Raw genomic sequence first — 17,863 nt, forward strand, 5'->3', positions numbered from 1 at the left:
AATGGTTTTGCAGTGGTATGATAGTATAGTAAGAAACTATAATTGTAGTAAAATTAGCAACACTGCTTCGTTCCTGAATTTTTTCAAAATCAGGAGTATTTTATTCGAATATTCGCCGAAATGATATTATGATTCACGAACAACCTGAATTCGTTAGGAAAAAGTCGTTGCTATCGAGATCCAAAAATTACATGAACTTATTAAAAAAGTAAAACCGAATAATATATGTAGTTTAAAAAAGTAAGAAAATTTAAAAAAAAATTTATGTTTAATTGATATCTTAACATTTTTACTTTATGAAGTAAATGAAAATGTCTTTCCATTGAGTGTCGATTTATTCTATTGTGATGGGTACCCTAGTAATAGTGGCGAAGACTAGAAAAATTCAAACATTGGAAGGATACGAACATGTATAGGGGATGAATCAAATCCTTTGGATTTACCAGAAACGGAGTCAGCTTAATTGATTTTTTATTAGCGATTCCAGAGCGTTTAAATTAACTGCAAAGTTCGAACTAATTTTGCGAATTGTTCCTACTTTGTTTTAAATTAAAAATTTATGAATTTGTATATTATACTACTTTTATTTTACCATAAAAAAAAATTTTCATTATATGCTTCATACACAGATTTATTATCTATTAAAAAAAGTGTTTTTTAATTACTTTTAATTAAAAATTAAAATTTATTTTGCTACTAAATACATACTAATGTTTTACCTTTTCAACTATCAACTGAAAATCAACAAAATTTTGAAAATATTTTCTACATACAAAGATACTCAAATCTTCTAAAATGCCGAAATTGGCTACATTTGAAAATTTTGCTGAAAATTGGATACATTTCCTTCTCAAACACTAAATAAATATTACAAAACTGTTAAATATTAAATTAATATTAAATCGCAAAATTGCTTTATCTTCAAAAAAACGTAAAACCGTTTTTTGCTGGCTTTACTGAGCAGATTTAAAAATTTGTTAGAAGAAAGTAAGAAAGATACTAGAACATTAAGGCAAGATCGTACCAGAAATATCAATACATACATTTTGGAATCCATTTTTGTTCTCGGAATTGGATACATTTTATTTTTACCGAGTGGAAACACTGACTGATGTACAATTTTTATTCGCCTGGTTTTGACATTTCTCCCGAAAGAATTTTATTTAATCATAATACCATTTAGGTGAATTCAAGAATAGTGGCAACGTTCACCCAACTTAAGCACTTTGATGAATTGCAGGGCTTAGTTGCCTATCGCTGCAGAGTTCCACTGAAAGGTTTTGCGCCATCTTATTTTTCCTTTAAAAAAATATGAATTTTGTAAGAAAACGAGCTGTCAGTTTTATATTTCTTTGTTTTTAAATTTTTAAGAAGATAAACAGAATGGAGAATATATTATATCTAAATGTTAAAGTTAAACCGCTGCATAAGGAAAGCTTATACTTTTTTTTCTTCAAAGTTTTTGAGTTTCTTAAGTCAACCTTTCAGCAGAAAATTGCTTGAAGCACTTTAATAATTTTAAAATAGAAAAATGTTCCATATTTTGGCAAGAAGGCAACCTTTAATTGTTGATGGTAGTATACTAATATTGGTTCTATTGGAAATGACAATTCATGACATAATTGTTTTTTGTATTTTACAATTTAGTTATGTGAACGTGTTCATTAGGGAAAGTGCTAAAGTATTTATATTTATGAGGGAAACTTTGGACGGATTAATATACCTACATAAAAAAAATAAAAAATATTAAAACTAAATTGCCAAATTTTGGTTAATAAAGTGTAAGTTTAAATTACAACATACCTAAAAGTGATTAATGTAAAATATATATTTCGAAAGTTTAATAAAATATTTTGATCAAATACCAATGTAAATTGTGAAAATTTAAATAATTTAACCACACCCAAAAATAAATATACATAATTAATCTTTTATTAGAAATAAATATTTAAAAAATTTAAATAACTTGTGGCTAATAAATAAAATTAGAAGTGCTTTAAAAAAAAAAACAAGAATTTGTAAAAATTTCAATTTTCCTATTTGTAAGAAAATAAAGATCATAGGACTACGTCATCGTAAAAATATTTCTCGACCTTAGGCAGCCATTTTAAAATTTTCAAAAAAAAAAAAAATCAATACTTTAATAGTAATACATAAGTACGTTAAATTTAATTGTATTAATATGCTAAATTTATACATAATTCTTATTGGAATTAAAATTTTTGAAATTATTTACATATGTTACCTACTTAAAACTTTTCGAAAAATTGAAGACTAAAATTATTCATTTATCACCTACCATTTATTAATTTAATATTTTTTAATTAAGTATATAAGGCAATATTGTAGTTCTTATATGCACAGATAAATAAACAGTTATGTTCATTCTTACATATTATATTATATTGAAATATTTGATTTAAAACAGTGGATATAATAGTTACATATTATACGAGTATGTACATATTTCCTGTAATAATCATCTTAATGTTGTGTGTACACAAAAACGATAAATTAGATTTTCCTGTATTCCATTTAATTATAAAAATTGCGTCATCGACGCTATTTTTCACAGCAATTTAGTAATTGCTTATCTCATTGCTACCATACTTGAATATTTAAATAAAATAATAATTTTGCTATTATAGTAGGCCGGTTAAGGAGTTTATGTGAGTATTAACTAGAAATTTTATTTGGTTTTTTAAAGTTATTTGCTAATATTAATATAATATAAGGATAGGGCTAAGTATCTAATTTGATCTTCCTCTCATTCCTTCGCAAAAACGATACCCTCCTAATACATGTAGGGAGGTAAGTTTATCAACCATTAATTAATTTTTTTTAGAAAATAAAATCCTATTGAAATATTAGAAAATAGTTAGAATTTAATTTGTATTTAAGCTTTTCTTTCCCTTTTGGAATTTGAAATGGTGTTTCAACTTTTTATGACTTTATCTGCTTACCAACCAACCTGTTAATTTAAAGCATACTACGTATGTTTATTATACACCTATGTATTTTTATTACATTCAAAATTATGAAATAGAAAAGAAGTTTTTACAATAGAACCTACTGAAAAATATCAATATTTTTAATTTGCTTTTATTTTTTTCAATAAACCAGTCTATCAGAAGAAGAAATAGATGGTACTTATGAGTTTTGTTGGTTTAAAAATACGAAACAATTTTTAATTGCGCGAAAAATGAGATTATTTTACGGCGGTATTTATAAGTTAAAATCATTATATTATAGGTATAAGTACCAAGTATATATCTAGGATGGGTAGACTAACAAAATAAGTTGTAATTAATTCACCTTTGAATACAGAAAAAATAAACACATGGACATTCCAAATCCATTCGTTATATTTTCAATTGCGTTTCTATTAGCGAGATTTAAATTACTTAATATGGTTTTTTCTTTTGCTTCAATTCTTAAATTGTATGATTATGGTTATAAATGAAATTTCATATTAAATCATTGAAAAGGAATTGTTTGAAATTGATTTGCGAAAAAAACAAATTAACGAATTTATTAACTAGGATTAGTTAGCAATTTATTTGTTAACAAATTAGAACCTACTTTGAAATCTGTGTTACCCCTTTTTCGCCCCAAAAGTTTTATTAATTCAAGTGATTATTGGTAACTTTAAACTTTTCTGTTTCAATCACTTGAACCACTTCAATTAAACTTTATCATGTTAAATCATTATAAACTCTTTTTTTCTAATGTTTGGATCAATCTATCCACTCTTAAAAATATTTTGCAAATTTTTTTTTCAGGTTTATCATATTTATATAGTTATTTAAATGTAAAAAATTTTTGTTAGTTTACGTCATGCAAGTATTTTAATTAATCAATTATATTGTAATTGAACTTTTCAAAAACTTAATTGATATATTATGCAACAGATAAAAGGCAAACGAGACTTGGTTGAAATCATTAAAATCGCTCAGTGATGACTCAATTTTCATATAAATTATTTTTTGTTGTTTGTTACTATTCAACTCTGTATTTTATACTACAGCTAAGTAAATTATATTTGCTGATAAATCTTATCTCTTTTAAAAAGTTAAGTAAATTAACAAAATAGGTTTCAGTATTGACAAAATATTTTGCAAATTAATTATATTTTTTCTTGACAGAATTGCATGTATCGCGTCATGTAATTTTACCTTTGAAAACATAGTTATTCAATTGACATAATGTTTGTGTAATTAAATTGCTTTAAAAGGGTTTGTATACTTCAACATTGGTAAATATAGTAAAACAGGAGTAGAATTTGTGGTTCTTTAGATCTTTAGAAGGAAGACCTACTTTGATGCCAAAAAAAAATTAATTCAAAAATGAATTCTTGATCAACTACATAAATTAATTAGAAAATATTTATAACATATAATAATTTCAGCAATATGCTATTATTCTATCTTAATGTGTACTTTTTATATAAGTATATTGCTCTACATAAAATTAAAATATATATTTAAAACCAACTTTCAGAAAATTCAACTCAAAGGAAACAACACGGCAACTCAAATTTATTTTAAGAAATTATAAATCGAACCAGGAAGGTGAGAATATTTTAACTTTTTTATCAAAAAATATTTCAAAATACATAATTTCTTTTAGACAGGGAAGGGTATAAATTTGATCAAAAGTAAAAGTGAAAAAACATACAAAATGGAACAGTTCACACCAAAAGAAGTGAAAATACTTGAAACAGTTGAAGATATCCAAGAAAGACGTGAACAAGTTTTGTCACGCTACAATGAATTCAAAATTGAAACACGACAAAAACGTGAAAAACTTGAAGATTCCCGACGTTTCCAATATTTTAAAAGGGATGCAGATGAACTTGAAAATTGGATTAATGAAAAATTGCAAGCGGCTAGTGAAGAAAGTTATCGCGACCCAACAAATTTGCAAGCTAAAATTCAAAAGCATCAAGCATTTGAAGCAGAGGTGTCAGCTCACAGTAATGCAATAGTTGCTTTAGATAATACTGGACAAGAAATGATAAATCAAGGTCACTTTGCTTCTGAAACTATCCAACGTCGTTTAGATGAATTACATCGTTTATGGGAGTTGTTATTACGTCGTTTGGCTGAAAAAGGTCAAAAGCTTCAACAAGCTCTTGTTTTAGTCCAATTTCTTCGTCACTGCGAAGAGGTTATGTTTTGGATTAAAGACAAAGAAGCTTTTGTAACTGCTGATGAATTCGGTCAGGATCTTGAGCATGTAGAAGTTTTACAACGGAAATTCGACGAATTTCAAAAGGATATGGCTTCCCAAGAATATCGTGTTACAGAAGTAAATCAGTTGGCTGATAAATTATTACAAGATGGCCACCCCGAGCGCGATACAATAACCAAAAAAAAGGACGAGTTGAATGAAGCATGGCAAAGATTGAAGCAGCTTGCAATCGTTCGCCAAGAAAAGTTGTTTGGTGCACATGAAATTCAACGATTTAATAGAGATGCAGATGAGACCGTTGCGTGGATATCAGAAAAAGATGTGGTTTTATCTTCAGATGATTATGGTCGGGATTTAGCAAGTGTTCAAGCTTTGCAACGCAAGCATGAAGGTGTTGAGCGGGATCTTGCAGCTTTAGAAGATAAAGTTTCAACATTGGGCGCTGAAGCTCAACGTCTATGCTCCATTCATGCTGATCATAGTGATCAAATTCGAGATAAACAAGCTGAGATAGCAAATTATTGGCAATCTCTAACAACTAAAGCAAAAGAACGCAAACAAAAACTTGATGAGTCCTATTTTCTACACAGATTCCTCGCCGATTTTCGTGATTTGGTATCATGGATAAATGGTATGAAAGCCATTATATCCGCTGATGAGCTAGCTAAAGATGTTGCTGGAGCAGAAGCCTTGCTTGAAAGACATCAAGAACATAAAGGGGAAATTGACGCTAGAGAGGACAGTTTTAAATTAACTACTGAAGCTGGACGCAAGCTTTTGGATCGTGAGCATTACGCTGCTGCGGAAATTCAAGAAAAACTTGCGGCTTTAGAAAATGATAAAAGCTCATTATTATCATTGTGGGAGGACCGTAGGATCTTATATGAGCAATGTATGGATTTGCAATTATTTTACCGTGATACCGAACAAGCTGATACCTGGATGGCAAAACAAGAAGCCTTTTTGGCTAATGAAGATTTGGGTGATTCACTTGACTCTGTAGAGGCTTTAATAAAAAAACATGAGGATTTTGAAAAAAGTTTGGCAGCCCAAGAAGAAAAGATCAAAGCTCTTGATATATTTGCCACGAAATTGATTGATGGGCAACATTATGCTGCTGATGATGTCGCCCAGCGCCGTCAAATGTTATTGGCACGTCGTTCTGCGTTGCAGGAAAAATCTGCCGCTCGCCGCCAGCTTCTGGAAGATTCAAACCGATATCAACAATTTGAACGGGATTGTGATGAAACCAAAGGGTGGATCAGTGAAAAACTCAAATTTGCTACTGACGATAGTTATTTAGATCCAACAAATTTAAACGGAAAAATGCAAAAACATCAAAACTTTGAACACGAACTTAATGCTAACAAATCAAGAATAGAGGACATTACTACAGTTGGAACTGAATTAATTAATAAACAACATTATGCTTCGGATCAAATTAATACTCGCATGCAGGAAATAGTAGTTTTATGGGAAACCTTAGTTCAAGCATCAGATAAAAAAGGTTGCAAACTTCAAGAAGCATCTCAACAGCAACAATTTAATCGGACAATTGAAGATATTGAATTATGGTTAAGTGAAATCGAAGGACAATTGCTTTCAGAAGATCATGGAAAGGACTTGACATCTGTTCAAAATTTGCAGAAAAAACATGCCCTATTGGAAGCCGATGTTATGGCACATCAAGATAGAATTGAAGGTATAAATGTGGCTGCGAACAAATTTATTGAATCCGGCCATTTTGACGCAGATAACATTCGCAATAAGGAACACAACTTATCTACTAGGTATGCCGCCTTAGCAACGCCTATGGCTGCACGTAAACAACGTTTGTCAGATTCATTACATGTGCAACAACTTTTCCGTGATCTGGAAGACGAAGCCGCATGGATTCGTGAAAAGGAACCAATCGCTACTTCAACTAATAGAGGTCGAGATTTAATTGGGGTTCAAAATTTAATTAAAAAACATCAAGCTGTTTTGGCCGAAATTAATAATCACGAACCCCGTCTTATCAATGTAATTCAAGCCGGAGAACAGATGATTAAAGATCAACCATATGCGAGTGAAGAAATAAAACAGAGAGTTGATGCCCTTAGGGATCAATGGAATGCATTAAAAGAAAAAACTCTTCAAAGAAAACAAGATCTTGACGATTCATTACAAGCTCATCAATATTTTGCAGACGCTAATGAGGCTGAGTCATGGATGCGCGAAAAGGAACCGATAGTTTCGAGCGTTGATTATGGAAAAGATGAAGATTCTTCCGAAGCTTTATTGAAAAAACATGAAGCATTAGTTTCTGATTTAGAAGCTTTTGGAAATACAATACAAGCACTGCAAGAACAGGCGAAAAATTGTCGGCAACAAGAAACACCAGTGGTTGACATTACCGGCAAAGAATGCGTGGTTGCTTTGTATGATTATACTGAAAAATCTCCTCGAGAGGTTTCTATGAAAAAAGGTGATGTTTTAACTCTTTTGAACTCAAATAACAAGGATTGGTGGAAAGTTGAAGTTAATGATCGGCAAGGCTTTGTTCCAGCTGCGTACATCAAAAAAATTGAGGCTGGGCTTAGCGCTAGCCAGCAAAATTTGGTTGATGGGCATTCTATTTCAAAACGTCAAAGTCAAATAAATTCCCAATATGACAATTTGTTAGCTTTAGCCCGTGAACGTCAAAATAAACTGAATGAGACGGTCAAAGCATACGTTTTGGTGCGCGAGGCAGCTGATTTGGCTGCGTGGATAAAAGATAAAGAAACGCACGCTCAAGTTGTTGATGTCGGTGAAGATTTGGAAGAAGTTGAAGTTCTGCAGAAAAAATTCGACGATTTCAATGGAGATTTGAAAGCAAATGAAGTTCGTTTGGCCAATATGAATGAAATTGCAGTTCAATTAACTTCTTTAGGTCAAACAGAAGCTGCATTGAAAATTCAAACACAAATGCATGATTTAAATGAGAAATGGACCAATTTGAAACAATTAACAACTGAAAAAGCAGCTCAGTTAGGTTCTGCACATGAAGTTCAGCGTTTTCATCGAGACATTGATGAAACAAAAGATTGGATAGCTGAAAAGGAAAACGCTTTGAATAATGATGATTTAGGTAAAGACCTAAGATCCGTCCAAACACTCCAAAGAAAACATGAAGGGATTGAGAGAGACTTAGCTGCTTTAAGAGATAAAATAAAACAACTTGATGATACTGCTAATCGCCTAATGCAATCCCATCCTGATACTGCTGAACAAACTTACACCAAACAAAAGGAGATCAATGAAATGTGGGATCAAATTATCACAAAAGCAACGGCACGCAAGGAAAAATTATTAGATTCGTATGATCTTCAAAGATTTTTGAGCGATTATCGAGATCTTTTGGCATGGATTAATTCTATGATGGGCCTTGTCACTTCCGAAGAATTGGCCAATGATGTTACTGGCGCAGAAGCGCTTATTGAACGTCATCAGGTATGTAAACTTCTTATAAATACTAGAAGTGAAATAAAAAAACGTATATAACATTTATATATTTTTTTTAGATTGTTTTTAATAATTTATATTTTAAATAATTGTTACCATTCATACAGGCTTCTAGAAATCATAAATCTTCATTTAAAGCCACAAAAATATATTTTCAAAAAAGGGACATTTTGATAATTTTTTAAAGTTTACATGATTTTTTGTTGTTTTGTTTAAATACGTTAAATTTTCATAAACGACTTTTACCCATTTGTTTTTTATCTTTTTTGTTTTCGTTTTAAATTCATTTTTGTAGACTCAACGTGCTGAAATTGAATTCATTTGCGGGCAAAATAATAGTTTACCAGAGGTACACATAAAACATGAAAGATAATAAAAAAAAAGAAAATAACTTTTGCAATTTAAAAGTTTGTGTATGTGTGATTTTTACCCTTTAAAATGCCACTATGTCGTCGTTGTGTATTTCTTCCATATTTTTCCTTATTTAAGCTTTTATGTATATTATGCAGATCAAAATCTACATATTTTTTTCATAATCTAAGATTAAACATGGGACGTTTTCGAAAATTTAGTTCTAACTTAGATCCGAATATAAAAAATGTTTGATAAATCAAAACTACAGAATCTTCAAATGTAGTATGCAAAATAAATCACATTCGAAAATTGTAGCATGCTTAATGTTCTAAAGCACTTTCAAAGATTTCTCTTAAATGCTAAGACATTTATAGTTTGGAAAACATCAAAAAGAAAAATGTAAGATATTAAAAATCTAAAAAAGTACATTATGCACGTATTTAGTGCTTAAACATCTGTAATTACGCAATAAAAGGTTTTTAAGATTTAAGCTAGAACTTTAAGTGCATACCTTAATTATCGAAAATCCCTATGTTTAATTTTAATAAAACACAGTAATTTAGAGATGACAATTATTTAACATCAATTAAAATATTTTAATTAGGTATTTTAACTAATTAATTATATTGCATGCAAACGTATTAAATTTAAAGGCAATGTTTTTATATTTGTGTATTTATGATATTTATTTTTATATCTGAGTAAAAATTCATATATTTCGTATATTATAATTTTATGTATGTAACGTATATTTAAATTTGATGTGATCAGGTTATACATGTTATAGCCAACTCAGACACAATTACCTAATAGTTTGCTTATAAATTAAAACGCATAGAAACCGGTCATGAATATAATTTGTTTTCAGTAACAGTAACATTGTTATTTTGATTAGCAGTCTACAAAAAATTTGTCATCTCGATATTTAATTTTCTAAAATATAATTTTTATATGTATTTTTTTTATATTACATACCTGTATAATATATTAAAAGCTATATAAGAGAAATATTGTGCAAATATAATAAGTACAAACCTAAGTAAAAAAATAAAATGCTTTAATTGATTTTTGATTAATGTTATTTGCAATTTTTTTTTCAATTTGCTTTTTCTTTTCTTCATCATTTTCAAAATTTCTAAATTTATGTTTTCACATTATACAGCACTATGTTAATACCTCAAAAAAATTTTATCATAACATTATAAAGCATAACTGGTCTAATCCAATACGCTTACAGATATTGAAATAAATTTTATCGAGGAAAATTAAATTTAAAAAAGCGATCGTCCTGATAAGTGATCTTACCCGATAATATTGATCAAATAAATAAAAAAATTCGAACATTTAAAAATAATTTATATTATTTTGCACTATTGCAATTAGCACTTTTTGTTGTCAAAGTATTATTAACATGATATGAATTTATTTTTAATAAATATTAATAGTTTTACTGAGAGTTTCAGGAAATTTTTAAGTCGAACAGTTCATTTTAAAACAGTTTTATGAACATTTTCGTATACAAACATAATGTATGTTAATGTATCCACATACATATATGTTATATACATTATGTAAGTGTATTTACATGAGTTTCTTTTTCGAAAATATGTTAAATTACATCTGAACCAACTTTTTGTAATTTTTATATCTTATAATTTTGTAGTTATTATTTAAATATGTAATTTCGAAACAGAAGTGATTTACATACATAAATTGTTACTTCTCGAATGCAAATGGTTATTCCATGTGTTAATACTTTTAGTAAATATTGTCGAGTACTTAGTTTTCGTTGCTATAATTTTGCATTTTTTTTGCCTCATTTACTTTAAATATAAATTTATTTTGTTGTCTTATATGTCGTATTAATTATAATTACTACAATCATCATTTCAATTCATCATCCATTAACGTACAGATTAAATTGACTATTTTAACATATACATATTGGGCTACATCACCGTCATAATTTAAAAGAGTAAAGAAAAAAAAAAAACGGCATTATATTAAACATTTTTAGCATTGTATATTTACTATTTTTAATGTTATAATTTTCATAATGATGCAAAAATTAACGCTTTATTATGTATTTGAATTTCCAAAATAATAATTCTTATTTTATTTATATAAATGTAGGAGCATCGTACTGAAATTGATGCTCGAGCTAGTACCTTTGCTGCTTTTGAACAGTTTGGTAATGAGTTACTTCAGGCAAACCACTATGCGTCAAATGACATCAAAAACAAAATTGATGATTTGGCCAAAGCACGTGAAGAACTTGAAAAAGCTTGGACCGAGCGGCGATTGCAATTAGAACAAAATCTAGACCTACAGCTTTACATGCGTGATTGCGAACAAGCTGAAAATTGGATGTCGGCTAGAGAAGCATTCGTTACTGCCGATGAAGTTGATTCAAAAGGCGATAACGTTGAAGCTCTTATTAAAAAACATGAAGATTTTGATAAAGCCATTAATGGTCATGAAGAAAAAATTGCTGCTTTGCAAGTATTAGCTGATACACTGATTGTGCAAAATCACTATGCAAGTAACTTAATTGATGACAAACGTAAAGAAGTACTTGATAGATGGCGTCATTTGAAAGAAGGTTTAATTGAAAAACGATCACGGTTGGGAGATGAACAAACCTTACAACAATTTTCGAGGGATGCCGACGAAATCGAAAATTGGATAGCTGAAAAATTACAGCTGGCTACGGAAGAAAGCTATAAGGATCCGGCCAATATTCAATCTAAACATCAAAAACATCAGGCATTCGAAGCTGAGTTGGCAGCAAATGCTGATAGAATTCAAAGTGTTTTAGCTATGGGTGGTAACTTAATTGATAAAAAGCAGTGTAGTGGCTCTGAAGATGCAGTGCAAAAACGGTTAACACAAATTGCTGACCAGTGGGAATACTTAACTCAAAAAACTACCGAAAAATCTTTGAAATTAAAAGAAGCTAATAAACAAAGGACATATATCGCTGCTGTTAAAGATTTAGATTTTTGGTTGGGTGAAGTTGAAAGCCTTTTAACCACAGAAGATTCAGGAAAAGATTTAGCTTCAGTCCAAAATTTAATGAAAAAACATCAGTTGGTTGAAGCAGATATTCAAGCTCATGAAGATCGTATTAAAGATATGAATAATCAAGCTGATTCTTTAGTAGATAGTGGTCAGTTTGACAGCGCTGGTATTCAGGAGAAGAGACAGTCAATAAATGAACGTTATCAACGTGTTTGCAATTTGGCTGCACATCGTCAAGCTCGTTTGAATGAAGCATTAACCTTGCATCAATTCTTCCGCGATATTGCTGATGAAGAAAGTTGGATTAAAGAAAAGAAACTTTTAGTTGGATCCGATGATTACGGAAGAGACTTGACTGGTGTCCAAAATTTGAAGAAAAAGCATAAGCGTTTAGAAGCTGAGTTAGGTTCTCATGAACCAGCTATACAAGCAGTTCAAGAAGCTGGAGAGAAATTAATGGATGTTTCTAATTTAGGTGTGCCAGAAATTGAGCAGCGACTTAAGGCGCTTAATCAATCCTGGGCTGAATTGAAGAATTTAGCAGCTACTCGTGGACAGAAGCTGGATGAATCTTTGACATACCAACAATTTTTGGCTCAAGTTGAGGAAGAAGAAGCTTGGATAACTGAAAAACAACAATTATTGTCTGTCGATGATTATGGTGATTCTATGGCTGCAGTCCAAGGCTTGCTTAAAAAACATGACGCATTTGAAACCGATTTTGCAGCCCATCGTGATCGTTGTTCATTAATATGTGATCAAGGTTCTCAATTAGTTGAAGCAAAGAACCATCATGGTGATTCGATTGCACAACGGTGTCAGCAATTGAGAAATAAATTAGAAAATCTTAATGCTTTAGCAGCACGAAGAAAGGGTGCATTATTAGACAATTCAGCTTATTTGCAATTCATGTGGAAAGCTGATGTGGTCGAAAGTTGGATTGCTGAAAAAGAAAATTATGTAAGATCTGAAGAATATGGCAGGGACTTGTCAACTGTTCAAACGTTGTTAACAAAACAAGAGACATTTGATGCCAGTAAGGGAAACTTTTATTAATTAAAAATCTATTTATACCTTAACTTTGGATTTTACAGGTCTTGCTGGTTTTGAACAAGAGGGTATTCATAATATAACAGCACTTAAAGATCAATTAATAAACGCTAATCATGCACAATCACCCGCAATATTGAAACGGCATGAAGATGTTTTAACCCGATGGCAAAAGTTACGTGCTGCTTCCGATGCACGTAAAAATCGTTTATTAGCAATGCAAGATCAATTCCGGCAAATTGAAGAATTATATTTAACATTTGCTAAAAAGGCTTCTGCTTTCAATTCATGGTTTGAAAATGCTGAAGAAGATTTAACTGATCCAGTACGATGCAATTCTATTGAAGAAATACGTGCACTACGTGAGGCACATGCCCAGTTTCAAGCTTCTCTATCATCGGCGGAAGCCGATTTTAAGGCTTTAGCGGCCCTTGATCAGAAAATTAAAAGTTTTAATGTTGGTCCAAACCCATACACTTGGTTTACAATGGAGGCTTTAGAGGAAACTTGGAGAAATTTGCAGAAAATTATTGAAGAACGCGACGGTGAGCTGGCAAAAGAAGCTCAACGACAGGAAGAAAATGATAAATTACGTAAAGAATTCGCTAAACATGCTAATCTATTCCATCAATGGTTGACAGAAACAAGGTAATTTAAATTCTTTTAAAATGTTAAATATTGAAAATTTTTCAAATCTAATTTTTAAATGTCTTATTTCATTAGGTTTTACATGCTCGGTTATAATAAATATGGGTAAAAATAAATAAATGCTCGCTTAAATAATAAATAGTTAAATTTTATTAGTTTCAATTTTTTTTTTCAAAAATTAACATTTATGTTTGACGCGTGTTGTTAAAAACTTTGAGTTTTCCACAACGTTCGATCATAAATTTAAATTTCAAACAAAAACAATATCGCTTTGCCAAAAACGGAAATTTCTTACTACTTTACGCTTTCTAAGTTCTAAGATATACAATCCTGCAATTTTCTTTAAAATATTTTGTACACTTTCCGAATTTCCGAATAAATGCTTTAATAATAAAAATAATTAAAGTCTTAGAGCAATGCTTTTACTTAATATGTATAAGACTATGTGAAATACCAAATTTTAATAACTTGACTTTGTAAATTTAAGTGTTAACAGAACCAGTTATTGGTTTCATAACAAAAAATGCGATTTTAAATTGATTAAGTGCCTAATATTTCATTCTGTAACTGCTTTTACGTTCTTGTTGAAAATGTGTGCAAAGAAAAAAAAATGTGCAATTACTAAACTGCTAAAAATTATTTACTTTAGAAAAATTATTCTTCAAACTTGTTTTTTTTAAATCTCTTTAGTTTAGAAAAATAAAAATGTAACATTTTACTACAAACTGCAAATGTATGATGTAAATTAAATCGTTTAATATTACATTCTGCAAGATTTGAAAAGTATGTTAAACTCTAGTTTTAAAAAAGCTGTGTAAAATTAAAAGACAGATTATTTTTAAACTCAAAATGACACAAATACAATTATTAATACTAACGAACCATGCCAATAATGTTGCAATGCAAACTTGTACTAATAAACCTTTATGTTGAACCTTTACTAAACTTTCTTTTTCCTTGTATTTTTACCAAAGAACTTCAATGATGGAAGGTTCAGGTTCATTAGAACAACAACTTGAAGCACTTCGAATCAAAGCAACAGAAGTTCGCGCACGTCGTGGGGATTTAAAGAAAATTGAAGAATTGGGTGCTCTTCTTGAAGAGCATCTCATTTTGGATAATCGGTACACGGAACATTCAACAGTGGGTTTAGCTCAACAATGGGATCAATTAGATCAATTATCAATGAGAATGCAACACAACTTAGAACAACAGATCCAAGCTAGAAATCATTCCGGTGTATCAGAAGATTCCCTAAAAGAATTCTCGATGATGTTTAAACACTTTGACAAAGACAAGAGTGGCAAATTAAATCACCAAGAATTCAAATCGTGCTTACGAGCTCTTGGTTACGACTTACCTATGGTAGAAGAAGGACAACCAGACCCTGAGTTTGAGGCTATATTAGATATAGTTGACAATACGCGAGATGGATACGTATCACTACAAGAATATATCGCATTCATGATATCGAAAGAAACCGAAAATGTTCAAAGTTATGAAGAAATCGAAAATGCCTTCCGAGCTATTACGGCTTCAGATAGGCCATACGTAACTAAAGAAGAGCTCTATAGTGTAAGTATTTAAAAAACAACGAAAGAGTTTCATTGAACTTTTGTAATAATTTTTTAATTAACAAATGCAATACTATTTCTTTATTTCAGAATCTTACAAGAGAAATGGCAGATTACTGTGTTCAACGAATGAAACCATATAACGACCCTAAAACGGGTCATCCAATAAGAGACGCACTGGATTATATTGATTTTACAAGAACGCTTTTCCAAAATTAAGCTTTGCAGAAAAAGTCGAATGAAGAAATTTGTTGCGTTTTATAAGATCACATTTTAAATTTTATATTTAACTTTTAATTATAAGAATAACTATAAAAATTCATATTTAAATCAAAGAAATAATATTTACATAAAAGAAGCTTTTTTCTATATTTATTTATATATATTTGCATTTAATGTACTTTGCTAATTTAAATATTTTAAAAGGTATTTTAAAGTGGTTGGTTTTAAAACATATATGGCTGCTTCCAATAACCAAGAAAATTTCGCTTTTAAGACATCTGCTAACATAGGTTTGTCTTAGAGACTTATCGTGGCTGAAATTTGGTTGTATAAGGAACTTTTTCCCGTCTTTTAATATACAAATAATGTTTTAATAGAGCTTCTGAGATACCACTTGAGAAAGGCGAAATACAAATTGATTGTTTGATTGTAAAGTATATAAACCCAAGTTATTTAAATAAAAAATGTTTAAATGCATTATAAAATATATGAAAGTGTTTATTTATTAATTATTTTTTTTATTTATTATTTTATTAATTTTTTTTATTTATTTTTTTACTAACTACCGCATTGCATAAAATATGGGAGGTAATGTTCTGACATCAAATTTCACACAAGGGGTTTGCGGCGGAAATGCACCTCTTTGTAGTAGGGAAACGTAAATAAACTGTTTTTTGAAAGTTGTCTGTAACTTTATGTGTAGACCAGTTTCTTAAGTGCAACTGAACCAATTTTAACGGAAATTTATATATGAGTTTACTTTAAGGATGGAAGGGCTTGATAAACTTTTGTGGTATATCAGTTCCCTGGAACTGGATCTTTATTCCGGGACGATTTTACGATTTTGACTATAATTAAAATAATCAGCGTATTCTCCTGACAATACGACAAGTCAGCTTGCTTATTGAAGGAATAAAATGTTAGCAGCAAATTTATTGAAAATTTCATATTTAAAACCTGGTTATTAAAACAATGAACCGGTTTTTTTTTTAGGAATTTTTCTGGGTTCGGAAACAGAACCTTCAGCAAGGGTCGATTTTATATGTTTAATCATATTTTATATATTAAGGAGCTAATTGACGCAATTTCTTGAAATTTTATATTTGAGTCCTGACAGTTCTGGTAGTTATTTTCTGGTAATTAACTGGAAAACCTTGCAGGAAAATCTGATCATGGAAAATGAGTCAGCTAACAGCAAAAATTTACATTTTTTTCTACAGGTACATTAACTAAAGCCTATTTTCATTTTTAATAGAATTTAAAATACATATGCTGCAACAATGCGGTCATATGCTGTTCACATCAGACTTTTTCTATATGAAACTCTTCAAACCTGTTAATTAGATTTATTGTTTAAGTGCTAAAAAATTTTTCTACTTTTTCGACTAACACTTATAATTTGAAAAAAAAAAATAATTTTCAAAATTTTTTTTTAATTTTATCTTTTTTTATTTTCTCGTTTAATTTAAATTACCTATATTTCCAATATTTCGTTTTCAATCTGGAGCAATTATGTTGACAAGTTACAGTGTTTATTTTTCTATTATATTGGCCTCATTTTGTGCGTATAAATGATAATTATTTTTGCTCTTTCGCGCGATGTTAGTTTCAATAATAGTTGATGCTTACCCAAGCAATTCTTCTGTTTAGTTTTCCTTAAAATAGTCTTTTTTATCGCCTGAAAAATGCCATATTTTAATCATAGAATCGTTTTTGTGATGCAAGTGTATGAGATGTAATGAGGCAAAGAGAATAAATATTTTTTCTAAATTTGTGTTATTTTGATCTACATACATGCATTAAATTTTGGATCCACGTCATATAAATTGAATATTTAAAATTTAAAAAATTGGATATGGATCAAAATCACACTAAAATATTTTACTTTTTCTACACAATTTATTACCTATAAAAACTGAAATAAAATTATTCTTATTCGAAATTTACTTCCTGTATTTCAAACTTCTTAAAATCAACAAAGTCACATTAATTTTAAAATTAGTCAATTATGTGTAAGTAAATAATAAACAACATAATCTTATAATAAGTATAATTTCACATTGCATGTCCACCATAATATTGTTATTACAATATGTACATATATTACTTGTACTCACAATATGTACTCGTATACTTTACATTTTAACAATATAATTATGATTATAATAACCACTGATTAGGATTTTAGGAATACTTTTAATACATTACATACATATGCAACTACATATACTCGTACCCATAAATTCTCACCACAAATATGTTTTTTTTTTGGTATATAAACATATAGCAACAGGACCAATTCTAGTAAAAGCAAA

At 29.6% G+C, this 17,863-nt stretch overlaps 1 protein-coding gene across 5 annotated transcripts; it reads left to right on the forward strand.

Moving 5' to 3' along the window:
- The first annotated feature begins 1,656 nt into the window (after positions 1 to 1,656).
- On the forward strand, positions 1,657 to 16,037 carry LOC129609219 (spectrin alpha chain). Of its 5 annotated transcripts, none has more exons than XM_055521146.1 (9): positions 1,657 to 1,781; positions 4,501 to 4,571; positions 4,630 to 8,667; positions 8,975 to 9,028; positions 11,167 to 13,090; positions 13,149 to 13,752; positions 13,828 to 13,857; positions 14,727 to 15,327; positions 15,417 to 16,037. In XM_055521146.1, exons 3-9 carry the CDS (start codon positions 4,681 to 4,683, stop codon positions 15,543 to 15,545), a joined length of 7,329 nt encoding a protein of 2,442 aa, XP_055377121.1. In that variant the 5' UTR covers positions 1,657 to 1,781; positions 4,501 to 4,571; positions 4,630 to 4,680; the 3' UTR covers positions 15,546 to 16,037. The 5 variants fall into 5 exon arrangements, with proteins under 5 accessions (XP_055377121.1, XP_055377123.1, XP_055377124.1 ...); XM_055521147.1 differs by lacking the exon at positions 1,657 to 1,781 and adding an exon at positions 1,922 to 2,157; XM_055521148.1 differs by lacking the exon at positions 13,828 to 13,857.
- Positions 16,038 to 17,863: the final 1,826 nt, after the last annotated feature.

The sequence above is a fragment of the Condylostylus longicornis genome, unplaced genomic scaffold, assembly GCF_029603195.1.
Source record: "Condylostylus longicornis isolate FDR11 unplaced genomic scaffold, ASM2960319v2 ptg000038l, whole genome shotgun sequence".
Classification (NCBI taxonomy): Eukaryota; Metazoa; Arthropoda; class Insecta; order Diptera; family Dolichopodidae; genus Condylostylus; species Condylostylus longicornis.